This window comes from Mesoplodon mirus (assembly GCF_964341445.2).
Source record: "Mesoplodon mirus genome assembly, chromosome: 5".
Taxonomy (NCBI): Eukaryota; Metazoa; Chordata; class Mammalia; order Artiodactyla; family Ziphiidae; genus Mesoplodon; species Mesoplodon mirus.
In genome coordinates this window covers 77,727,385-77,754,883 of record NC_138980.1, presented here as the reverse complement: position 1 = coordinate 77,754,883, position 27,499 = coordinate 77,727,385, and the positions used below count along the sequence as shown (strand labels likewise).

Here is a 27,499-nt window from a genome sequence, read left to right as displayed (position 1 = left end):
CCAAATTACACCCCACTCTAGCCATGGTGGACCAATTTTCTCTTCCCAAACATGCCCTTCCTTTTCATCTTGTGTCTGTGTACTTCATGTTCTCTCTGCCTGGATTTCCCACCATAGAACTTAATGGCTAGAATTCAGAGTTGAGAGATAGTCCCCCCTTTCTTATCCTCCTACCTTATTTACTATATACTCTATACAGTGTATACACATTACTATATATATTGTAAATACTGGCAGCTGCCCCTTCTGTATAGATATAATAGTTCTTGACTGAGAACTGAGAGGAAGAGGGAGCCCCATTTCATGGGCCATACCTGCATGGATTGGAGCTTCCATTACACTGCACTGAGGGGTGGGGAAGGAGGAAGCAAGTCATGGCTCAAGTGACACAGACCCTTGTTGTTTTAACCTAGATTTAATAGGTCTTCTTGAATAAGTGTGTCTTTGTTTGCTTGACTCTCATAAGACACGTCAAAAGGCAGGAATGCAAGGGAACTTCCTCAACATTTTATGACAACAGGTAACCTGTTGCAGGCCATCTACAAAAAACCCACAGCTACATCGTACTTAAGGGTGAAAGACTGGTTGCTTTCTTTTTCCTTAACATCAGGAATAGGACAAGGGTGTCTGCTCTTGCCAATTCTATTCAGCACTGTAGTGTAGGTTCTAGTCAGGGCAATTAGGCAAGAAAAGGAAATAAAAGGCATGCATACTAGAAAGAAAGACATAAAACTATCTCCATTTGTAGATGACAAGATCTCATGTATATATAAAATTCTAAATTATCCACTAAAAAATTAATACGTTCCTCAAGGTTGCAGAATACAAGATCATTACACAAAAATCAACTGTATTTCTATACACTAGCAATGAAAAATTAAAAAGTGAAATTAAGAAAACAAATCCATTTACAATGGCCTCAAAAAATAAAATACTTAGGAACAAATTTAACAAAATTTGACACAAGAAGTATAAAAATCATACTTCAAAAATACAAAGCATTGTTAGAATTAAAGAAGATATAAGTAAATAAAAAGATATTCCATAAAATAAAGGAGAAAAAAGAACAAATTAAGCAATTATTTTAAGACATTTTGGGATACCCTTTCCTAAATGTCTTCAACAAATGAGAGTAAGGTAGGGAAGGAGATTCCTTGCTTTATCTTACGCTGATAATCAGCCTGATGGGCAGGATTTCTAGGGCAGCCTGATGTCAACACCTAGAACACCAAACACCATACACAAAAACTTAACATATGACATGTGTGCATGTGTTATGGATGAACACACTCAAGAAATTCCAGATTCTCAGAGATTTGTGGGCCAGATTTCCTTGGAACTGTGAGTGGAATTTCCTAGATTTGGTTTGGTAATCACCATAAATCTAATCCAAAATGAATGAGGAATAAAGCAGAGGGCCAGATAGTTCACTCCAAACTTCTCATAAATGCCCTGAGTCAGGAACTACTGTGCTTACTAGTTAAGTAACTACTGTGTTCAAGCTTTTGCTTTAGTGTCATCCTAACAGGCAATAAGATAGTCTGTGACATCCAGAGCCACTCTGTACAGAACAAGGTCACTGCAGCCCCCAGACAGGGTAATTCAAAGCACAGTAATTTAGAACTCTGCATTTATTACTGCAAATTTCTTTCAGTACAGTGTTCAGAGAAAGAGATATGTTTTCTAGTTCATTATTATGTCTTTGGGCTAGCAAACAGGGTTAGAGCTATTATTTCAAGATCCTTTGTAATGTGATATTTACAATAAGTAACACAGAATCTCCTAAAAGCTTTTAATTGAATGATTGGATGTATATGTTTCATAATTCTAGTAATTAAATAATAGAAAATATTTTTAGGCATTTGTACCAAGCAATGTACCAAGTTCTTTATATATTGGAGTATACCTTGTGGACTAACCCATAATGCAGAGCTCCTTACTCCTAGACCAATCTCTACCTTTCCAGCATTCATTAGCACCAAACTGGCCATGCAGCTAGCATCTCAGGAAGAGGATAAGACCTAAGAAAGTCCTGTTAGGAAGGAAAAGCAAAAGGAAAGGCTGACCCCTCTGTGCTGAGGAGTACTGTCAGAGTCAGGCTGGAGAAGCACAGCATGAGAAGTCCAGGGCAGGGACAGTGTGTTAGATACAGTAAGGGGAATGCAGAGGGCACAGTACATCTGCCTTCTTTTGAGACTCCAGGAAGAGGTCACCTCCCAAATCCACTCCAATCTGAGGATAACCAAAATGGCTCCTGCACGGCCCCACAAGGACCTTGAAATTATTGGAGGATTTGGCCAGGATGTTTGCAAAATCCTACACTCATGATCATACCTAACAGATAAGCAAAAACCCTTCAAACATCTTGCCGCAGAGTTGAGGATTTAACTGGGATTCCCCAAAGTCCTTTCCTCACCCCCTCAGCTCCTTGGCCATTATCTGCTCAGCTGCTCTTTCATCTTGTCTGGTTCCGGCTCTAGGTTTTTTCCTGAAGTGCCCTCTGCCTGAAAAATGCTGCCTGGTATTCCCCAGCCCTAGTCAAGCCCTCCAAACTGTCTGTTTGTCAAACAGCGTTTCAGATACCACCTCCTTCACAAATCATTCTTAAAACAATTACAAGTAAGAGATCAAGTTCCTTGGCTCCCACTCAAATACAGGGACAATAAACTATACTTTTTTAGTTTGCAGAGTCATAAGCAACAGGAAGTACATAGTTGTGTAGTGAGAAATAAATACTTATAAATGCCAGTAATTATTTTAAAAAGAGGAAATATTATAACGTATGATATGAAAAGTATGTGATGTGTCTCTTTGTACATCTCAGTATAATCTACACTACTATAATCTCACTATGATCTACAAAACTATAATGGTATCTTTGAATAAGCTACAGAGTTTAAGCAAGATATGATGTCATAAGGTTGCTTCAAACAAGTGAGATTTTCCTTAAAAAAGACCTAGATAATGCTTTTCATTTTCTACTTATGATTTTTAAGGTATATTGGGTTTATTTCTTAGTTTACCACATAGTAACCAAGCCAAGATTATAAACATTATAATTGAAGCCATTTTAAACATTGTTGACTCAATCTTGCCCCCTGCAGGGAGTGTTAACATCTTACTGAGGTCACTGAGATTTAAAAATTTGTGAAATGGAGAAAACTTTAAGATAAAGTTGACTCTTTTCAAATCCAATTTTGCCACATCAGAGAGAGGGAAAGCCTATTCTAATATTGTTAAAACATTATAAATCTGTTCAAAATAACCCGATAGTAAGTTTTATTCAGAGTGGCTTCATTTGGGGCTCTAAATGTAAAAACTGAGTTGTTGATAAAATCTTGACTATATTTTAATAAATGATTTCTCAGACTTGTCATAAGAATATTCTGGGGTATTTTGTACCTACCTCACGCTAGACCAGTGTTCTACAAACTTCGCCTTACAGTGGAATTACTTTGGGAGCTTTAAGAAATAAATGCTGATGCTTGGGTGTGGGTCCCATTGTTCAAGATTCTTATGTAATTGATCTGGATGAAGCCTGGGTGTCAGGATTTTAAATGCTCCCTGGAAATGTAAATATGCCACGATGGTTGAAATTCATTGAATTTGGAGCACTAAATTTGAGTCTCCAAGATATAGGCATAGGAATCAATATTTTGGAACAAAAAACTCCAGGTGATTCTTATTACCAACAAAGATAGGTAAACAGTGATCTAGCCCAGTGTCCTCACATTTCAAACAAGAAATTACTCATGAATTGACTTGCTTAAGAGCACAGTTAATTTGTCAAATTCTAATTAAAATCTCTCTGTGACAATCAGAACTTAATTCTTTTTTCTTTGATGAAAACAGTCATGTTCAAAATTTGGAATGTGCCATGTATGCTATTTCTAAGTCAGATGAAGACATTCACATTCAGCTTTGTCCATATGGAAGAATTTTGCATGCATTAAACCATGACATTAAGTATGGTCATGGGAAACACAGTCTTTAATCCACAAAAGATGAGGCACCCATAGAACCAGTGTTTCTTGGTACAATAATGTGTACTTAATAAGCCACCACAATCTTACTTGTAAATGTCAACTGCAATATCACAAATCATATCATCTTCTATCAGAAACCCCTATAACCTGGCTTTCTCTGTGACTTTAGATTGATTTCAGATCAAAAACTTGTAAATGTGATATCAACTTCCTGGCAAACACAGGAGATTGAAACCATATCATAGAATCTCCCTTTCCCACTGCTAATATAAACAGCAATAAAAAAGGTAAAATCTAACAAAAAATTTCACTCTCAGCACCTAAAGTAGGAAATAGGCACAACCTCCTGCTATAATATTTGAAAATGGCAGCCAAGGAATGAAATAGGAGACTGCTCCTCCAAATAATACAGGGAATGAGAATGATTCATCAATATCCTATGAAGTCTCACTAATTCTCCCTTGAGAGCTACTGTGGGTTCAGCTTATGGAGAAATTAGGGAAAGTTTGGAGGAGTAAAAGTCCCTACCAACCAACATAATAGCTCATCAGAAAGCAGAAAAACAGAGAGGAACCAGCCATTGTGATTTCTACCAGATGGGAGGAAACCAGACAGTGAAGACAGGATGATCCTCGCCACACAGGGTCAATTATCCCGAGTACTCAACAGGAGAAGAGGAGACCCATGGACAATATGGAAAAAAGATTCTCAGGGAGCAGGAGGCTGGACTGAAGTCCCTTATGATGACAATAGCAAGGAGAAACTACTGCTGGAGAATGATAGGGCAAATGGGTGAAATCAGCACCAAGCATGATTCTCTGAAATCAAAGGTACACCAGGGACTATAGCTGAAATGGGAGGAATCACTCAAATTTCAGGGATATCCTCTTTGAAAAGAGAATATTCCCATGACCATACAGAGTGATCCTAGCACAAGTCATACAAAGAATATCCTCAGAAAGTGCAGAGCACAGATCCTTTCATCAAAGCTGCCCAAACCCCAGCTGAGGTCTTCCTCTCCTCTTCTGGGCTCAGAACACCAAGTACTTGAATCCCTGGCTCTCGAACAGGAGCAAGGACAGGAAGACAACTCTTAGGTAATTTTGGAAGGAAGAAAAGGAAAATTCACTTTTACCAAGTTAGTGGAAATAGAAATTCTGGACAGAGCTGCCCATTTTAAGCAAGCATAAGATAAAAAGAAACGGGACAGGAACTTTCTAACATACTATAATTTTTTTTAAGGCACAGAGCAGATTAAGAAAACAAGAATACTCCATTATAGGAAAGAAAGAATAATCAAGGAAATAGAAAATAATTATTCATCATTAAGTATAACGTTAGCTACAGCTTTTTTGGAACTGCCCCTTTCTCACATTGAGGGAGATCTCTTACTCTCTAGTTTGTTGACAGTTTGTGTCAGGAATGGATTCTGGATTTTGTCAAATGTTTGTCTGCCTCTAGTTAGATAATCATGTGATTTTTAAAAATTTGTTAATACGGTGACTTATACTGATTCTTTATTCTGGGATAAAACAATTGGTTATTATATACACTCTTTCAATATACTGTTGGTGCACTTTGCTGAAATTCAGAAATTTTGTATCATGAAAAATATTTGCAAGCTCTTTTCTTTTCTTGAAATGCCTTTCGCCGGTTTTGGTTTCAAAGTAATCTGGCCTCATAGAATGAGCTGGGAAGTTTTAACTCCTGTTTCTTTTCTAGAAAAATTTTTATAGGATTGGCATTATTTCCTTCTTAAATGTTCAGCAGAATTTACCAGTGAAGCTATCTGAGTCAGGATTTTTCTTTATAAGAAGGTTTTTAACTACAGGTTCAATTTCTTTAATTGATATAGGGATATCTATGTTATTTCTTCTTGAGTGAACTTTGTTGATTTACATCTTTCAAGAAATTACCCACTTCATTTTTATCAGCTTAAAGCTGTTCATGGTATCGCCTCATTATTCACTTATCAGTAAAATCTGGAGTGATGTTACCTCTCTCATTCTTGATATTGATAAGCCGTGTCTTTGCTTTTTCCCTGTCAGTGTGGATAGTGGCTTATCAATTTTATTAATCTTTTCAGTGAACCAGCTTTTGGTTTCAATGATTTTCTCACTTCTTCTGTTTCCTACTTCATTTATTTTTACTCTGAACTTACTTCTTTTCTTCTGCTTATTTTGGTTTAATTTTTCTTTTAATTTTTTAATGAAAAATCTGAGGTCCCTGATTTGAGATCTCTCTTCTTCTAATATAGACCTTTAGAGCTATAAAATTCCAAGTATTCCTTCAATGGCATCTCACAAATTCTGATATATTGTTTTCATTCATTCAGTTCAAAATGCTTTCTAATTTCCCTTTTGATTTCTTCTTTGATCCACAGATACCAGCAATGAGTTACACACTTTCTGAATGTTTGGGTATCTTCCAGAGGTCTTTCTGTTACTGCTTTCTGATTTAATTCCATTGTGAACTAAAAAGACACTTTGCATACAGCTTAAAGAATCTGTCAGGCTATGCCTGGGTTCTCTCTGCCCACAGCACAGCCTGGAAAAACTCTCAAGCAGCAACCTGGGAAAATCTAGCAGAGTCCTTTCAGGGATCACTTTCTGTTGTTACTTGAGGTCCAATATCTTGAAACCCATTGTTTCATATATTTATTCTGTTTTTCAGTTCTTCTCAGGCAGGAGGGTTAATCTGGTTCCTGTTAGGCCATGTTGGCTGGAAATAGAAGTCTCAAATTTGTTTTAAGTATTATGAGTTTTGAATAAATATTTTACCACATCTTACACATAAAGAAACTCTGGGTATAAGCATTCAGAGGTATAATCAGAAATTTATATACCAAAAAGATTTCCCTAGGCCAGATAACAAAAGAACATAAAAATAGCAAGCCATCTCTTTCATTCTATTGGAAATGTGTACCTATCTATCATTCTCATACTTAACAATTGATACAATATATTTCTAAAGTGTAGAAATACATGACTTTTGCAATTTTGTGTTTTACTCGAAATAAAGTTGTAGTTAAGTGTGTGAGTTTTGAGGTTATACCACTGTATTCCAATCCTACTTTCTCCATTTATTAGCTGAGTGAATTTCAGCAAATTGTTTTACCTCCTCGTGCCTCAGTTTTCTCATTTGTAATATGACGTTAAAAAATGCTATCTTTGGGTTGCTATAAGTATTAATTTCTCTAAAAATCTTATCATAATCCCCAGTATTACATAATTTTCCATTTCAAATTAATACTACTTTAATTTATGCAGAGATAAATCATAATCTGACTGAAAACACTATACATACAAACGTAATAGATTCACTGCTATTATCTACCTGACATGCAATGAATTCTCCTGAATGAGGTCTTTGCCTTCAGCCTCTCCACCCTCCATTTCTTTTTGTTTACCACTCCAGACTGACCTTTATAGGGAACTCCTTTCAAGATTAGAAGTCCTTCATAATCCCTCTCCCCAGAGCCTACTGCATAGAGGGCAGCCTCTTGACTTTGGCATTCCAGACTTTGGATATTAAGGTCCAAGTTTATTTTTCCAGCCTCATCTTCTACTCTTCCCTTTCACTGTATCTTAGAGCCACACTGATGAATAAGCATCCATGAACATTCAAGGACCTCAACTACGTCTGTACTTTTTTCATTATATTTTTTCTACTTGGAACCTATTTTTATGTAGTCACATACACAGCCTGCCTTTTATATACTGTGTGGAGCAGAGGGAACACAAGGCAACTTAAGATAAAAATATCTGCTCTTAAAAGGCTCACAGCCAAAAAAGTAAGCAGTCACAATGCAATGATGAAGAGAGCTAGTCTAAAGGAATGGGATATATGGCACGTATAGGAAAAAAAGAAGAGCATGCCTAATTTTTGCACCAAAGGTAAGGTAAGGCAGGGAGGCAGGTGGTGGTCAAGGAAAGCTTCACAGAGAAACTGTTCTCTGGACAGTCTGAAGACCCCTCTGACCTACTCGTATTAGATTTAGCAATATACTAGCCCATTGATTACAAGTACCTTGAGTGAAATAAACTACTATATATTAGTTATACTGTGAAATGCTTGGAACAAGACTTCATGCATAGAGCAGGGGGAGAGTAAAGAGTCCAGTTAAATAGTGAGTAACTACTAATAGCAACACTGGTACTTACAGTAGAAACATGTCCAAAAAAAGATGAGCAGGGTGTAAAAATTCAACTGCATAACGGGCAAGGCAGTGATTATGATATATAGTATTTTTCACTTGACCTGTATTATCACAAAAAATCCACATAAAAATTACATTGTTCACAACGTATGCACTCTGACCTAAGACATTCTGAGTGATGCTGGAACAATCTTCCTCATCCATAAACACAATTCTGTGTAGGAGAGCATATCATATCTTGGCTTTATTTTTCATAATTATAGCTTATTATTTACTGAGCACTTACTCTGTGCCAGACACTGTCTAGGCACTTTATCTTTCATTTAATTCTTATACCAAGAATGTGAGCCACTCTTAAAACATGCTATTTATTCTGAGTCCTTACACTATCAATAAAAGCAGCATTAAACTTTATGTGTATGATTTAAACGGTTGACAAAATCTCTTTATTCCGTATCTGAAAATCCATTTTTGAATATTCCGCTGTTATCTTTTTGATAACTGGGGAGTTCAGTTAAAGAGATTAGCATCAATAATGATCATTTATTGGGTGCCAAGTATTGTATCATTAAGTCTCAAAAATAATTCAAGGTTGACACAGTAGACACCTATTATATATTCAGAAACACAGATCAGAGAGGGCAATCACATTTCCAAGGCCACACAGGTCTTAATATTAAGGTTTGATTCTGGCTATACCCTGTGTTCCTAAAACACAGCAAATATCACTCAGTAGATGCCTACCATGTGCCAGGTGCTCTGCCTATTATGTGTTAAGAGCTTATTAACATAGTATTGCTTTTAATCTTCCCAACAACTCTATAAGGTAATTGCAGATCCATAATCCTTTATCTGAAACCCGTGCAGACAGGTGTTATTTAAGAATTTTTAGTATTTGAGAATTTTTTTTTTAAATATACAGTGATATAACATAAACCCCTCTCCCCACCCATGCACATTTTGTTATTTATTGCTTTTGGCTAAATCCTATGTAATAACCTTTCATTATATTTAATTCGTGTGTGTGTGGTAGCTTCACCTAGTTTCCATACCAACTAAAACTCTAATGTCTTCGGACCTGATGCTGAAATAGGAGAACAGGAAAGTATTTATGGAGCTACACAAATATAAAATGTTTGAATATTTTTATTTTGTATTGCAGGTTCCTCTGCCTCTAGGTAGACAGACCAAAAGCAAACAAAGATATACATAAATAAGGGCACTTAGAGCTGGAATAAATGAAAATACTCACTGGTTTAACTCAAAGGAGTTTTAGAAATAAAGCATCAGGGTCTAACAGGCTGCCAACACATTCAATCTTACTGCATAGAGCAAAAGAGCACAGGCTTAAATCGAAGAGTGAGAAACGGAAGCTTGGCCTCTCCCAGATCAGATTAATCAATGAACTGATTTTCTCCAAAACTTAAGAGCCGTCCTTTACACAGCCCAGCATCTCCACTCTGAGTTTTAGCTTTCCATCTCCCTTTGCTATCATTCTTCGTTCCGTTCTTCTTTTCCTTCCCTTCCACTTTCCACTGCCTGCTTTTTTTCTCTCTCATTTTCCTTCCCTTGTGTTCTTAATGGCATTCAAGATAAGGATGTCATCTGAGCTACTGCCAAAAAGTTCAGTTCCCACAGATCTTCTGGTATTTCTCTGATGCCCATTTAAGGCTAAGTTTAGCTTAGAGAGTGCAAGGTTATAAAACGTTCTTAACGACCTCAGGAGTGCAGAACTGTGTGTGTGTGTGATCGTGCAGGAGCGTGTGAGTTTGACATCTGCGGCTGGTAATGTTTTCTCTGTTCCTTGTAATTTCATTCTCACTAAATCTTCTGAGTGCAAGAAAAAGGGAGACCTCTTATTTCTATAAACCAACATCAGCTCAGTAACTGTGGTAACTGGTAATTAATTGTGGAGTTTAAATAATGTTATTCAGTACAAGATTCCATCATGCTATATCGTGTAATATTAACACAGGAATTAGTCCGATACTGTTTTTCCCATTATAATGAGTGAGTTTGTTTCATTCAGATTAATTGCAGGAAAACTTCTGTAATTCTCCCTTAATCAGGAACCATTTCTGAGCTCTCACATAAATTTGTTACTACTCCCATTATAGTATTTACTATGTTGTATTTTATTTTAGTGTTTAAGCAGATGACTAGTTCTAGTCTTTAAACAGATAATTTGCTTCTCATTAACAGGGAGTATATATTGTTTGTAAGTTGAACTCCACATACTTGGCCTAATACTAAATAAGTACGCAATAGATATGTGATAAATAAATAAATAAATATTTATAAATAAATTTATTTTAGTTACCATCCTGTATGTTCTAACTTGTGGTTAAAAAGGTAAAAGAATAAAATTCCAATGGGAATTTTAGGAAATTCCTAGGAAAAAACTATAGATATTTATAATATTTGGAAATGGGGAAGACTTTTTAAACATAATACCAAAGGAATTAATCATAAAAAGCCTTTTTGGAGGGAAATGAACAGAACATATGAAAAGCTTTAAATTTTCACATATTCAATGACTCAGTAATTACACTTCTAGGATATATTCTAAGAATAAAATCAAAGATATAGATTTATCTACATAGATTTTTATCACAGCTTTGCTAAGAAACAAACCAATAAAATCACAAGAGAACCTGAAAATGACCTTAAATGTTAAATGTTAATTAATAAAAAATGTAATTACAGTAGACAGCTATATCACCATAATTGAATTTAAGGTCTGAAATCAGATGGTTGGAGATCCTCCTCCTGTTCTAATACCCCCAATGCTACCATAAGTTTGAAGTGGGCAAAACTTCCTCATCTGTGAGACAGAGAAAATAACTTTACAAATATCATACAGTTGTTTAGAATGTAGATACCTAGCCCTCATTATTACAACATGCAGTGTAACTATTACAATCCATAATCTAATACAATGTTGTTCATAACCTAAAAGAAGAAGCAGGACATAAGTACATTTCATGTTACAGAACGTGAAATATTCTTACAGTCGACTCCATAAGAATGGAAATAGCCCATTCTTTGTAAGCAATATATGTGTGGTAGAAGAAAGGACTCAAAGTATAACCCAAATCTTAAAAGTAATTAATTCTGACTGGAGAAAAATCATAAATAATTGCATTTCTTGTTTTTCCTTGTCTTATTTTCTAAATTACCTTATAACAAACACGCATTACCTTTAGATAAGAACATTACAATGGGAGGAATTTTTTCTAAAAGTACTGCCCATTCGTTTCTTGGAAGTATCAAATCCACTGCATATAGAATTCTGCAGAATTCCAGTCTGTTCTCTCACCACACTCCCCTGTATTCCTGGTCACATTATTAATTTACTATGCTACTTGAATGTCTATAGGCTAAACAAACCCACCCTGCATACTTTATAATAAATTCCAAGAGTATGGAATTAATGTTGATTAATAAATGTATAAATTATTTCTGCACAAAGTTTGGTCTGGTCTACATAATCCCCAGAATTCTGGAAAGCCCTAGTTTGCCAATCTCCACGCTCGTTCTTGGAGAATCTGGATAAGGTCTCAGTAGGTTTAATAACAGTCATTGTTACTTTACCAACTGAAATGTGAGTGGATGAACAAAAATGTACAGAATAATTCAAGACTTTAAGGTGCCATCACACAATCCTGAGCAGTAAGTTATAACGGATGCCTTTAGAGAAGTCACCATCATCACGTTCCCCCTGAATTAGACAGTAAGTGAGGCACTACACATCTGTTAAATGCCCGCTTAGGCAGGAGCATAATAACGCAGAGTTTAAACAGCCAGGACTCTGACAACGGAATTCCGTCTCACGATGGAGGGAGCGAGCGCACACCCTGTGACTGGAAGTATTCGAGCAGAAGCTGAGTTACTCCTCCTCAGCATGTTTTTAGACACTGAGTTCATGCGTTAACTGGATGATTTTATGAAAGTTATCCTGAAGGGAAATCTGTCCATTTTACATTTCACATAAAGGCGTGATACTTTGGATTTTATAAACTTTAACATTTGCAACTTGATCTCACTTTTTTTTCTGATGCAGATTCAGATTAACAAAAGGAACTTTTCTTTAAAATATCAGTAGGTTAAAAAGTAAATTTCCTATCCTCCTTTTTAAGGTACGATTTACTGAAAGATGTACATTTTAAAGGAAACATCACTAAGCATAAGGGTATTTGAAATTTTACCAAATTTACACACTTTTTAAAAGGAAGTCATGTTTACATGTTTACTACTACAAACTGTTAAAAAATAATTGTTTAACAATTCATAGTAGTAATTTATGCATAATTTAAAAGGGTCTAGGATATATTTCTAACAGATGGTCTTTATATAAGCATCAAGGAAAATTCCATTACAAAATACGATTTCAACAACCATTTAAGGTATAGAAGTTGAAACAGGGACCTGGGGCAGGCCATGTTTATTTTTATTTTTAAAAAAATATTTATTTATTTGGCAGCATCAGGTCTTAGTTGTGACACGTGGTATCTTTCGTTGTGGTGCGAGGGCTCTAGAGCGCACGCGCTTACTTGCTCCGCGGCATGTGGGATCTTAGTTCCCTGAACCAGGGATCGAACCCACATCCCCTGCATTGGAAAGCGGATTCTTAACCACTGGACCACCAGGGAAGTCTCCAGGCCACTGGAGTTTATAATAAGTAATCACTGTACTTAGTCCAGAAATCCCTCAGGTAATTTCATTTCTTGCCTGCCTGCCCCCTCCAAGTTTCTACTGATAAATAATAAGGTATATTTTAAGTGTTAGAGAAAAAACACCAAGTCTTGATATATAATGATGAATGCATGTCTATGTATTTTCAGGTTTATATTAAGTACAATATTTATCTTATTTCAAATGTCATCTTTATGGAGAGAGAAGCAAAAAAAATTGAATATTGTCATGTGCCTTGGACATAGCTAAGCTGTCTGCATTTTACAATCAGCATGGGACCACAAGAACTCTTTCTTCAATGTTAAGTATAAAAGGTCATTGTACATATCAGCAAGAATGAGGAAAGAACTCCAAAAAGGCTCAGCTTACCCAGCACCAAGACTCAAGTTAAATACCACAATCATGCCAGCCATTGGTTACCATTCAGTCTCTGTCTCCAGTCCGGAAACCAGTCTGCCAGAAGCCCAGATAGCAGAAAAAGCTGCCATGTTTATCACACTACGGATCCCAAGAGACCAATTTAAACAGAAATTATATGTGTTCTACATTAAGAATGAAAAGTATCCCTAATTTTACAAAACAGTTTTTTCTAGGAGAACAAAGAACATATATTTTGAAAATTCAATCATTGAAAAAGACAATATGAACCATAAATGTAAACTGGGCACATGGGCCTATTCACTAACCTCAACATAAATAAATTATTCCTTTTGTAGCTAAGCAGACAATGTTTCTTGAGAAAAATTATGAACTCCACTTTCAGTGGGATTAGCTATTACACATTAAAAATTCAATTGAAAATATCTTTCAAAAGCGTTAAAGTTCAGAGTTGCAACCTAAGAGTGGAAATTGCTAATTTCTTCTTTGGAAGAAACAAAGTTTTAGAACTTTCATCTGAAGGTTAGTACTTAAAAAGATTTTTAAGAAACAAACCCATGTTTAAAAAAAAAATCCTTCAGGCCAATGCATTAACTAATAAATTTTGTAATTCTTCTGAAAACATGCTACTGTACATGTAAAATATATGTTAAGTCTTTACTGAATTTCCATAAATTTAATAAGGACTAACAAACCCAATGAATGAATAACTGTTGCAGAATAACGATGTAATGCCTGGAAGCCTCTTTCTCGAAACTACACAATCCCTTTGCCAATTAGGAATTGAATTTGAAATCTGCTCAAGATAAAAGTGCTACAAAGTTTACATGACCTCCAGAAAAATGAACATCATCTCCACCAATTATAACTATGTTTGAAATTATAAATTTAACTATTTTCCATTCTATGGTGTTTAAATAAACTTATCATCTCGGAAATTTGTTTTATTCCATTCTCAACAACTTATCATTTTATGCTAACATTTCACAATTAATTTTTCTTCCCAAAATAAAAGCATCTGGTGAAGACGTTTAAATTTGTCCTAAGTGTAACTATAAACTCTGTCATTTGTGGAATGTACTTCGGTCCCAAGAAATCTCTATTACCTTAGGAATAATGTAAATATCTTAATGTACATATACATACAAGTGTATGTTAAAAGGCTGCATACATCTTACTTTTCAAACTTCACCATATAATTCTAATTTCTCAGCTTCTTCTCAAGCTTCAACCTGAATACCAGGATTAAGTTTTTGTCAGTGTAATGGATATAATTTTAAAAACACAAGGTTTCTTTGCAATTCAAAGCCTCTATACATATATAAACCATCACCACTACTTATCTGTAACATTTCAATGACATAGCTTCATATACTCAAAGTTTCACAACAAAGAAAGCACTATACAACTTTAGATGCTATGAAAGCCCTGGGAAAATCAATTGAGTATTATGTAATTATGAATGATTATGTAATATTGATTTTAGTTTAAGCTTATTTTACTTTTATGGTTCAGTGCTAAACAGTTATCACATTTTATAAAATTTACCTTCTTTGATATGCCCTTTTGCTATCAGAACATTATTAATAGTTCACTTATTGCATCAACACTGGGGATTTTCAGTAGTCTACAGGTCACGAGTTTAACTGCTATTTAAATTATGGTAAATTGGTTTCATATTGGCTTGACCAACAGTTTACATGGATAAGGTGGACAATGCTGGATGCCTACCCAGCAGCCATTCTCCTACCCCTTTCCTCCTGCCCAACACAACTTCTACTGGGTTGATACCAAACTCTCCTTTTCAGATAGATGACTTTGAGAGGATTTCATCATCTCCTGCTCCAAAGACAGGTCCTGGTAAGTCTACATGGAACATATTAATACCATTCCTCTTACCAGGGACTGGTTCAAAAACTCAAGCTTAATCCAATCAGCGTATGGAGTATCTCTGAAGGCTAGTATTGGCCCATGGTTAAAGGAGAGGTTTTCTCTCTCTAGATGTGAACAAGAAAGCATGTTCCCTTAGTTACTGCTGGCAGTCATTTCACAACCATAAAGAACTGGAGGGTAGGGCAAAACTGACAAAGGAAGGCAAGGCCAAGAGAAGTAGAACAACAGAATGAAAGGCTTGATCATGTCCTACCTGAAGCCCAGTGACTCTGGAATTTCTGTATGCAATGTAATATATTTCCTTGTTGGTTAGGGCAATTTATTTCAGATTTTTGTTGGTTTTGCAGCCAAGAACATGCTACATTTTTTTTTTAACAGAGGCCGCACTGCCAACAGTGACTCCTAATTTGAATTAACTCCAAGTTATTAGGATCTGCCATCAGTCACTCACTCAGAATTACTCTAGAGCCGGAGTCCCAGAGTTGGCCTCCTGAACTGAGTTCACTCTGGTGGAAAAAACTGAGACACTTCAACTGCTATTAGCTATATCTCAAAATCTGACCATGCAAGTTATAGACATAATCAAAGAAGAATGAAAATATTATTTCGTTAGAAGATTTTTTTCATCAGGTAATAAAAAATTACACATTTACAACAAGATAAACTTCTCCAAAGGGAGGTTCTCTTTTCTCTTCTTACCTCTTTCACACTGTGGACCAGTGAATCCATAAACACAAGCACAGCGGTTGGGTCCAATACAACGTCCACCATTCTGACATCCATTTTCACAGACGGCTGCACACAAACACAACAAGAAGCTCACTGTACAGTAAATGTCCAAGTACAATGTAGTAGTGTAGAAATGTAGCAATAATGGATCTTACCTCTAAAACACGTCACATCATGCATTTAAGTAAATATATTTCAGTGTATGTTGAGACCAAAACCTACATAATTCATGTAAATCACGTTGTTAAGCAAGCATTTGGTAAAAGTTTTTTTTTAATCAGAATCACAAGGATTGGCTGGCTCTAATGCCCATACAGTCAGAATATAATGATTCAATCCACTATTTCAGTTCTATTAACACTATAATCTATTTTCATAGGTAAAAGGTGACTGAAATATGAAGGAAAAGGATTGTAGATTTTAGAGAGCAGAGAGAGGGAGAAAAAGAAGCAGAGGAAAATGCAATATGAAAAAATAAAGAGGATATGGCAATAAAAAAGAAAAAAACAAAGAAAATGAAGCCAAAAAAGAAGGCAGAATAAATAAGTAAAAGGCAAACCTAACACGAAAAATGGGGGAAAATACTATCAATTCAGCAATAAAATACCAAGAGAAGTAACTAATGTGTCAACTTATACAAAGAAAGAAAGGGGAAAACCTCACTGTGTCAACACAAAAGGTTCTTTCTTATGAAATTAACCCACAGTTCAAAATCTGTAAGTAATGATGACAAACGCCTGCGGCACACACTTTCCCTCCTCTGGACTTGTGAAGGGAGACCAGAATTCCGAAGTCAGGTGGCCCAGAGGGAGCCAGAGAGTCAGAAAGGAATCTGAACTCTCTCCCCACTGCACCTCCCAAGGGGAGCAACTCAGCAGCCAGGACCCAAGACAAGAAAGTGTCCTAAAAAAAATCACCCTTCAGATTACTTGAAAAATAAGTATTCCTGTGAAACATAATGAGGACAGCTGAATTCAAGAATCTCATCTCCTGCAAGAGAAAATACCAATACTACAAGCTGTGTCATAACCTACCCACCTGTTGAACAGATTAACACTGTCCTCACAGAAGTAGAAGAGGATTACATTCTATGACCTGTGCCTCCAAAACAGGACTTAAGACACGAAAGGGCAGTGACAAGGCAGAGCACATTTACGTGCACTTCAAGTGAGGGCCATATCAGAAATGGGAAGCTCAATAAATAAAGTGATATCTAAAGATGCAAGAGGGTTGCTATTTCCTTACCAGGAACATGCAGCTGGATTACCTACCATCATCCAGAGCACACAGAATGATTTCTCTTCTGCTCATAGTAGCAATACCAAAGCAAACTTTGAAACAAGACACCTTCGTCTTAAAGCATCAGTGTGCCAATGCTCTTAAAATTCTTTGTCTGCATCAGGCTTCGCTCCAAAGCAGACTTCTTTGTATGTCTACACAGGAACGTCTCCCTAAGAACCACACCTTTCTGCTTCTTCACTTGTCCCAAGCTGAGTTTTACTAGAAAGTCCAATTCATCACTGCCTTGGAAAAACAGTTGGGCAGTAAGTTAGATGGATAAATACACAGGATAAAAGATGTGAAATAAAGGTCATGAGAAGCATGAGAAAGATGGAGGTGGACAGGAATGTGGAAGGAACAAAAATCTGTCAAGAGAACTCTCGGTAGGGTATAATTTCACAGAAACAACCGTAAGGATTTGAATATTTTGATTGTTAAAGGTATACTGCAAATGGGTAACACTCACCTAATGTAATTAATTAATATGAAAGGAATTTTCTTTAAATACTATCAAGGTGTAAGAAATGTAAATGAAAGTCACTGTCCCAGACATGTTCTCTCATTATGCATATGCTAACCCTTATAATGTGAATGGGAAAACCCATCCATGACTGTCACTCAGGATCTATCCCTCAGGAGGCGGAGGGAGGGCTTCTCTCAGGGTTTTCCAAGACAGAGCTTCCAAATGCCAGGGAGGAGAAGAGGGCTGGATGAGCCTGGAGCATCTCCTGGAGACAGATCGCCCAGTACACATGAAATCCAGGCTAACCTACACAGGTTAGACTAACAATGCCTCTCTTCTCACTGAATTTTTTTTTGGTGTGGAAAACGTAGTTATTATTCATAAAAAATTATGTTAACATGCAACATGGCTTTTTGTTACTTCAAATGAAAAGAAATTTTTAATTTATCAATTTTAATTTTTAATACAGTAAATATCAGCACGTATAACCCATTTAAACAAAAAATCTTTGGTGACTTCAATAATTTAAGGAACTACCAAGGGTTCCTCTGAACAAGAAGGATGAGACCGGCCAATACAGCCATTTGCTTCTATTCCTACTCTCACCTGAGAGAGAGATCTTCCAGGAGAGGGACCATAAGGAGTTTGCCTTTGTTTCCCCCTCATTTACTGTAGTATTTGATGAACTGCAGATTCTCAAAAACTCCCAAAATATGTCAAAATCTCGCAGGATTCTTCCCACCTTTTTGGGAGGTGGAACAACGCAGGGAACAGATGAGGAGTTCTGCTGTGCTCAGCACATCCCAGTCACGTCATCCTTCCGATTCTCAGCTTCCCTGCCTATAAAGTAGAGTTAATAGTCCCTACCCCAGAGGAGTTTGAGGATTAAATAAAATGGTGTAAAAAAAAAAGTTCACAGTGGCTACACATTAAAGTGTTCTACAATCTTAATTCCCCTTCTTTTTTACACTGCAAAGAATCTGTATGAAAAATAAGACTTGTTCTATAGCAACCAAAGTTTACCCTGAAGAGCAATAGCCAAAGAAGAGAAGCAGGCAATGTAGATATAAAAGTGGACCAAAAGGAAAAAAAAGAGGTAAATTCCTTCTTTTGAATAAATTAGGATAAAAGTTATTTTATAAAGTAACAAGACATAATGGCAACAAATTTACCTTTCAACTGCAGTTGGAAAGAAACTTTTATAAGCCTAAATTTCCACCACGGAAAGAATGCTGACCACCCAGGAAGAAAAAAAAAGTGCTTACACCTAGTGTGGGACAAAGCAAAAGGCAAGGAAGAAGACGACTATGGAAAGAAATATGAGCTGGTTTCTTACCTGCCTGCCATGATCTGGGGAGAAGGGAGAAGCAAACACTGTTTCAAGCTGGTCAGCCTGTCAAATAGAACCCTGATCATGACTGCCAAAGTCTGAATATTTTTATTCAGTAAATATTTACTGAGCACCTACTCTGTGCTAGGTAATACGACAAGTGTCTGTTATTACTAGACAGACTCCTGTACCACTCAACATAGGTACAAACACTTGGACATAAGTCAAATCTGAAATTATGGTAGTCACTTCTACACAAACATATGGGATAAAAACAGACGCTAAAGATGGCGGAAGAGTAAGACGCGGAGATCACCTTCCTCCCCACAGATACACCAGAAATACAGCTACACATGGAACAACTCCTACAGAACACCTATTGAACGCTGGCAGAAGACCTCAGACCTCCCAAAAGGCAAGAAACTCCCCACGTACCTGGGTAGGGCAAAGCGGAGAGATTCCCGCACAGAGGATTGGTGCCGACCAGCACTCACGAGCCCGAGGCTTGTCTGCTCGCCCGTGGGGGCAGGCGGGGCTGGGAGCTGAGGCTCGGGCTTCGGTCAGAGCGCAGGGAAAGGACTGGGGCTGGCGGCGTGAACACAGCCTGAAGGGGCTAATGCGCCACAGCTAGCCGGGAGGGAGTCCGGGAAAAAGTCTGGACCTGCTGAAGAGGCAAGAGACTTTTTCTTGCCTCGTTGTTTCCTGGTGCGCGAGGAGAGGGGATTAAGAGCGCTGCTTAAAGGAGCTCTAGAGTCGGAGCTACACAGGCAGGCGTGAGGCACGGCTGAAAGCGCACACCCCAGAAACGGGCGTGGGACGCTGGGCTGCTGCTGCCGCCGCCAAGAGGGCTGTGTGCGAGCGCAGGTCACTGTCCACGCAGCCCTTCCGGGGAGCCTGTGCAGCCCGTCACTGCCGGGGTCCCGGGATCCAGGGTCCGCTTTCCCGGGAGAGCGCACGGCGCGCCTCGGGGTGGTGCAACGTCACGCCGGCCTCTGCCGCCGCACGCTTGCCCCGCCTCCGTGCCCCTCCCTCCCCCCACCCCCGGCCTGAGTGAGCCAGAGTCCCCGAAGCGGCTGCTCCTTTAACCCTGTCCTGTCTGAGCGAAGAACGGACGCCCTCCGCGAGCTACATGGAGAGGTGGGGCCAAATCCAAAGCTCAGACCCGGGAGCTGTGAGAACAAAGAAGAGAAAGGGAAATCACTCCCAGCAGCCTCAGAAGCAGCGGATTAAAGCTCCACAATCAACTTGATGTACCCTGCATCTGTGGAATATATGAATAGACAACGAATCATCCCAAATTGAGGAGCCAGGAGTCAGTGCTGTGCCTCTGAGGTGGGAGAGCCAACTTCAGGACGCTGGTCCACAAGAGACCTCCCAGCTCCACATAATATCAAGCGGTGAAAATCTTCCAGAGATCTCCATCTCAACACCAGCACCCAGCTTCACTCAACGACCAGCAAGCTACAGTGCTGGACACCCTATGCCAAACAACTAGCATGACAGGAACACAACGCCACCAATTAGCACAGAGGCTGCCTAAAATCATAAAAAGTCCACAGACACCCCAAAACACACCACCAAACGTGGACCAGCCCAACAGAAAGACAAGATCCGGCCTCATCCACCAGAACACAGGCACTAATCCCCTCCACCAGGAAGCCTACACAACCCACTGAACCAACCTTAGCCACTGGGGATAGACACCAAAAACAACGGGAAGTACGAACCTGCAGCCTGCAAAAAGGAGACCCCAAATACAGTAAGATAAGCAAAATGAGAAGACAGAAAAACACACAGCAGGTGAAGGAGCAAGATAAAAACCCACCAGACCTAACAAATGAAGAGGAATTAGGCAGTCTACCTGAAAAAGAATTCAGGATAATGATAGTAAAGATGATCCAAAATCCTGGAAATAGAATAGACAAAATGCAAGAAACAGTTAACAAGGACCTAGAAGAACTAAAGATGAATCAAGTAACAATTAGAAACACAATAAATGAAATTAAAAATACTCTAGATGGGATCAATAGCAGGATAACTGAGGCATAAGAACGGATAAGTGACGTGGAAGATAAAATAGTGGAAATAACTACTGCAGAGCAGAAGAAAGAAAAAAGAATGAAAAAAACTGAGGACAGTCTCAGAGACCTATGGGACAACATTAACCACACCAACATTCGAAGTATAGGGGTTCCAGAAGAAGAAGAGAAAAAGAAAGGGACTGAGAAAATATTTGAAGAGAATAGAGTTGAAAACTTCCCTAATATGGGAAAGGAAATAGTTAATCAAGTCCAGGAGGCACAGAGAGTCCCATACAGGATAAATCCAAGGAGAAATATGTCAAGACACATGTTAATCAAACTGTCAAAAATTAAAAACAAAGAAAACATATTAAAAGCAGCAAGGGAAAAACAACAAATAACACACAAGGGAATCCCCATAAGGTTAACAGCTGACCTTTCAGCATAAACTCTGCAAGCCAGAAGGGACTGGCAGGACATATTTAAAGTGATGAAGGAGAAAAACCTGCAACTAAGATTACTCTACCCAGCAAGGATCTCATTCAGATTTGATGGAGAAATTAAAACGTTTACAGACAAGCAAAAGCTGAGAGAGTTCAGCACCACCAAACCAGCTTTACAACAAAAGCTAAAGGAACTTCTCTAGGCAAGAATCACAACAGAAGGAAAAGACCTACAATAATGAACGCAAAACGATTAAGAAAATGGGAATAGCAACATACATATCAATAATTACCTTAAATGTAAATGGACTAAATGCTCCCACCAAAAGACACAGATTGGCTGAATGGATACAAAAACAAGACCCATATATATGCTGTCTACAAGAGACCCACTTCAGACCTAGAGACACATACAGACTGAAAGTGAGGGGATGGAAAAAGATATTCCATGCAAATGGAAACCAAAAGAAAGCTGGAGTAGCAATTCTCATATCAGACAAAATAGACTTTAAAATAAAGACTATTAGAAGAGACAAAGAAGGACACTACATAATGATCAAGGGATCGATCCAAGAAGAAGATATAACAATTGTAAATATTTATGCACCTAACATAGTAGCACCTCAATACATAAGGCAAATACTAACAACCATAAAAGGGGAAATTGACAGTAACACATTCATAGTACGGGACTTTAACACCCCACTTTCACCAATGGACAGATCATCCAAAATGAAAATAAATAAGGAAACACAAACTTTAAATGATACATTAAACAAGATGAACTTAATTGATATTTATAGGACATTCCATCCAAGAACAACAGAATACACATTTTTCTCAAGTGCTCATGGAACATTCTCCAGGATAGATCGTATCTTGGGTCACAAATCAAGCCTTGGTAAATTTAAGAAAACTGAAATTGTATCAAGTATCTTTTCCGACCACAATGCTATAAGATTAGATATCAATTGCAGGAAAAGAGCTATAAAAAATACAAACACATGGAGGCAAAGCAATACACTACTTAATAACGAAGTGATCACTGAAGAAATCAAAGAGGAAATAAAAAAGTACCTAGAAACAAATGACAATGGAGACACGACAACCCAAAACCTATGGGATGCAGCAAAAGCAGTTCTAAGAGGGAAGTTTATAGCAATACAATCCCACCTTAAGAAACAGGAAACATCTCGAATAAACAACCTAACCTTGCACCTAAAGCAATTAGAGAAGGAAGAACAAAAACACCCCAAAGTTAGCAGCAGTAAAGAAATCATAAAAATCAGATCAGAAATAAATGAAATCAAATGAAGGAAACGATAGCAAAGATCAATAAAACTAAAAGCTGGTTCTTTGAGAAGATAAACAAAATTGATAAACCATTAGCCAGACTCATCAAGAAAAAAAGGGAGAAGACTCAAATCAATAGAATTAGAAATGAAAAAGGAGAAGTAACAACAGACACTGCAGAAATACAAAAGATCATGGGAGATTACTACAAGCAGCTCTATGCCAGTAAAATGGACAACCTGGAAGAAATGGACAAGTTCTTAGAAATACACAACCTGCCAAGACTGAATCAGGAAGAAATAGAAAATATGAACAGACCAATCACAAGCACTGAAATTGAAACAGTGATAAAATATCTTCCAACAAATAAAAGCCCAGGCAGGACCAGATGGCTTCACAGGCGAATTCTATCCAACATTTAGAGAAGAGCTGACACCTATCCTTCTCAAACTCTTCTAAAATATAGCAGAGGGAGGAACACTCCCAAACTCATTCTACGAGGCCACCATCACCTTGATACCAAAACCAGACAAGGATGTCACAAAGAAAGAAAACTACAGGCCAATATCACTGATGAACATAGATGCAAAAATCCTCAACAAAATACTAGCAAACAGAATCCAACAGCACATTAAAAGGATCATACACCATGATCAAGTGGGGTTTATTCCAGGAATGCAAGGATTCTTCAATATACGCAAATCAATCAACGTGATACACCATATTCACAAATTGGAGGAGAAAAACCATATGATCATCTCAATAGATGCAGAGAAAGCTTTTGACAAAATTCAACACCCATTTATGATAAAAACCCTGCAGAAAGTAGGCATAGAGGGAACTTTCCTCAAATGATAAAGGCCATATATGACAAACCCACAGCCAACATCGTCCTCAATGATGAAAAACTGAAACCATTTCCACTAAGATCAGGAACAAGACAACGTTGCCCACTCTCACCACTCTTATTCAACCTAGTTTTGGAAGTTTTAGCCACAGCAATCAGAGAAGAAAAGGAAATAAAAGGAATCCAAATCGGAAAAGAAGAAGTAAAGCTGTCACTGTTGGCAGATGACATGATACTATACATAGAGAATCCTAAAGATGCTACCAGAAAACTACTAGAGCTAATCAATGCATTTGGTAAAGTAGCAGGATGCAAAATTAATGCACAGAAATCTCTGGCATTCTTATATACTAATGATGAAAAATCTGAAAGTGAAATCAAGAAAACACTCCCATTTACCACTGCAACAAAAAGAATAAAATATCTAGGAATAAACCTACCTAAGGGGACAAAAGACCTGTATGCAGAAAATTATAAGACACTGATGAAAGAAATTAAAGATGATACAAATAGATGGAGAGATATACCTTGTTCTTGGATTAGAAGAATCAACATTGTGAAAATGACTCTACTACCCAAAGCAATCTACAGATTCAATGCAATCCCTATCAAGCTACCACTGGCATTTTTCACAGAGCTAGAACAAAAAATTTCACAATTTGCATGGAAACACAAAAGACCCCGAATAGCCAAAGCAATCTTGAGAACGAAAAATGGAGCTGGAGGAATCAGGCCCCCTGACTTCAGACTATACTACAAAGCTACAGTAATCAAGACAGTATGGTACTGGAACAAAAACAGAAAGATAGATCAATGGAACAGGATAGAAAGCCCAGAGATAAACCCACGCACAAATGGTCACCTAATCTTTGATAAAGGAGGCAGGAATGTACAGTGGAGAAAGGACAGCCTCTTCAATAAGTGGTGCTGGGAAAACTGGACAGGGACATGTAAAAGTATGAGATTAGATCACTCTCTAACACCATACATAAAAATAAGCTCAAAATGGATTAAAGACCTAAATGTAAGGCCAGAAACTATCAAACTCTTAGAGGAAAACATAGGCAGAACATTCTATGACATAAATCACAGCAAGATCCTTTTTGACCCACCTCCTAGAGAAATGGAAATAAAAACAAAAATAAACACATGGACCTAATGAAACTTAAAAGCTTTTGCACAGCAAAGGAAACCATAAACAAGACCAAAAGACAACCCTTAGAATGGGAGAAAATATTTGCAAATGAAGCAACTGACAAAGGCTTAATCTTGAAAATTTATAAGCAGCTCATGCAGCTCAATAACAAAAAAACAAACAACCCAATCCAAAAATGGGCAGAAGACCTAAATAGACATTTCTCCACAGAAGATATACAGACTCCCAACAAACACATGAAAGAATGCTCAACATCTTTAATCATTAGAGAAATGCAAATCAAAACTACAATGAGATATCATCCCACACCAGTCAGAATGGCCATCATCAAAAAATCTAGAAACAATAAATGCTGGAGAGGGTGTGGAATAAAGGGAACACTCTTGCACTGCTGGTGGGAATGTGAATTGGTACAGCCACTATGGAGAACAGTATGGTGGTTCCTTAAGAAACTACAAATAGAGCTACCATATGACCCAGCAATCCCACTACTGGGCATATACTGTGAGAAAACCATAATTCAAAAAGAGCCATGTACCAAAATGTTCATAGCAGCCCGATTTACAATAGCCCGGAGATGGAAACAACCTAAGTGTCCATCATCGGATGAATGGATAAAGAAGGTGTGGCACATATATACAATGGAATATTAGCCATAAAAAGAAACAAAATTGAGCTATTTTTAATGAGGTGGATAGACCTAGAGTCTGTCATACAGAGTGAAGTAAGTCAGAAAGAGAAAGACAAATACTGTATGCTAACACATATATATGGAATTTAAGAAAAAAAAGTGTCATGAAGAACCTAGGGGTAAGACAGGAATAAAGACACAGACCTACTAGAGAATGGACTTGAGGATATGGGGAGGGGGAAGGGTAAGCTGTGACAAAGCGAGAGAGAGGCATGGACATATATACACTACCAAACGTAAGGTAGATAGCTAGTGGGAAGCAGCCGCATAGCACAGGGAGATCAGCTCGGTGCTTTGTGACCGCCTGGAGGGGTGGGATAGGGAGGGTGGGAGGGAGACGCAAGAGGGAGGGGATATGGGAACATATGTATATGTATAACTGATTCATTTTGTTATAAAGCAGAAACTAACACACCTTTGTTAAGCAATTATACTCCAATAAAGATGTAAAAAAAAAGATGCTAAACCAGGTTAAAATGTTACAAAGAGGAAAGAAACAAAAGCCTATTTTTCTACATGAAATAATATAAATCTCTACTACTGGCGCTACCTTTTTCCTTTGTCTTCCAGGTTACCCTGCTCTCCCAGTTTCCCTCCTGTCTCACTGTCTACTCTTTCTCACTCTTTGCTGGCTTCTCCTTTCTCTTCTCCACCTCAAAATGTTGGGCAGCAATCAAGGCTCTGGCTTCAGCCTACCTCTCTTCTCTACCTGCACCAACTTCCTAGTGATCTTTGTCTAGGCCTACAATTAAAAGATTAACCATATAAAAATTCAATCTATATGCTCCCGAAGTCATATCTCTATCTCTGAGCTCTCTCCTAAGAGCTGAGTTCATAGATCTTTTCACTTGGAAGTCTAACAAACTTCTTTAACTATCAAATCCAAAAGAGAACTCTTGATATCTCATGCTCTTAGCCCCACCTGACCCCAGTCCAACCCACTCCCCACTCAGTCTTTGGAATATCAGGAAATGGCATCACCATTCAGCCCAGAGCTCAACCCAAACCTTCTAGTTGTCATTATGGATCTTTGCTTTTTCTTTCAGTCTCATTCACCACACCCATTCCATCAGTACACACTTCCTTCCATAGATTCTACCTCCAATGCAAGCTTAATCCAAACACTTATCACATCCTCAGTTACTAGAGCATCATTTACCAGCACCACTGCACTAGCCTCCTAACTGGCCCCTTCATTTTCTCTCTTGCCATTTCTACAATCCAGTTTCAACACAGCAGCCAGAGTGATTTTTTTTTTAATGTTAATCGGATTGTATCACTCCACTGCTCAAACTGCACCAATGGGTTCCCATAATATTTGGGGGATAGTCCAAATTTCTTTCCTTGGTTTATGAGGCCCTACACCTTTGTCTCTGAACTCATCCCCTGACATTATTTCTTTCCCTCACTTCAGCCACATAAGTCTTCCTCTTGTTTCAAAAATGTATGTTCCCACCACAGGTCCTTCGTATTTGCTTTTCCCTCTTTCTAGAACACTTTTCCCATAGACCTAAAAGCACAGACTCAGGTCTGTGTTCAAAGTCACCTTCTCAGAGATTCCCCAGTTAAAAAATAGCAGAGAACTGCTTATTCTGACCCAGACTCTCTCCCCCTTACTCTCATTTATTGTTCTAGAACTTCTCATTCCCTAAATTTGTATTAGGCATTTCACTTTTCACCTACTTGTTACCTGTCTTCCCGACCAGAAGATAAGCTCTAAGAAGTTGGGCATCATCTTGCTCATCACTGGTGTACTCCCAGCACCTTGCACAATGTGGGGCATACAGTAGTTATTCAATAAACATTGCTGAAGGAAATGAAAGAGTACTTTCTAAAGAACATTTTCTACATTTCTGGGAAAACAGCTAAGCAATTTTAAGGTTTTTATAATCCTCATTTTTTTTGTTTGTTTTTTTTTGCGGTACGTAGGCCTCTCACTGTTGTGGCCTCTCCCGTTGTGGAGCACAGGCTCTGGACGCGCAGGCTCAGCAGCCATGGCTCACGGGCCCAGCCGCTCCACGGCATGTGGGATCTTCCCGGACCGGGGCACAAACCCGTGTCCCCTGCATCAGCAAGCGGACTCTCAACCACTGCGCCACCAGGGAAGCCCTATAATCTTCATTTTAAAAAACAT

At 38.0% G+C, this 27,499-nt stretch overlaps 1 protein-coding gene across 1 annotated transcript in view; it reads right to left on the bottom strand.

Moving 5' to 3' along the window:
• FBN2 (fibrillin 2) overlaps positions 1 to 27,499 on the bottom strand; it is a 228,716-nt gene that overhangs the window by 187,853 nt on the left and 13,364 nt on the right. Inside the window, exon 5 of the mRNA XM_082621174.1 lies at positions 15,811 to 15,906. Within this exon, the coding sequence (XP_082477300.1) occupies positions 15,811 to 15,906 (96 nt within the window). The remainder of the gene's footprint in view (positions 1 to 15,810; positions 15,907 to 27,499) is intronic.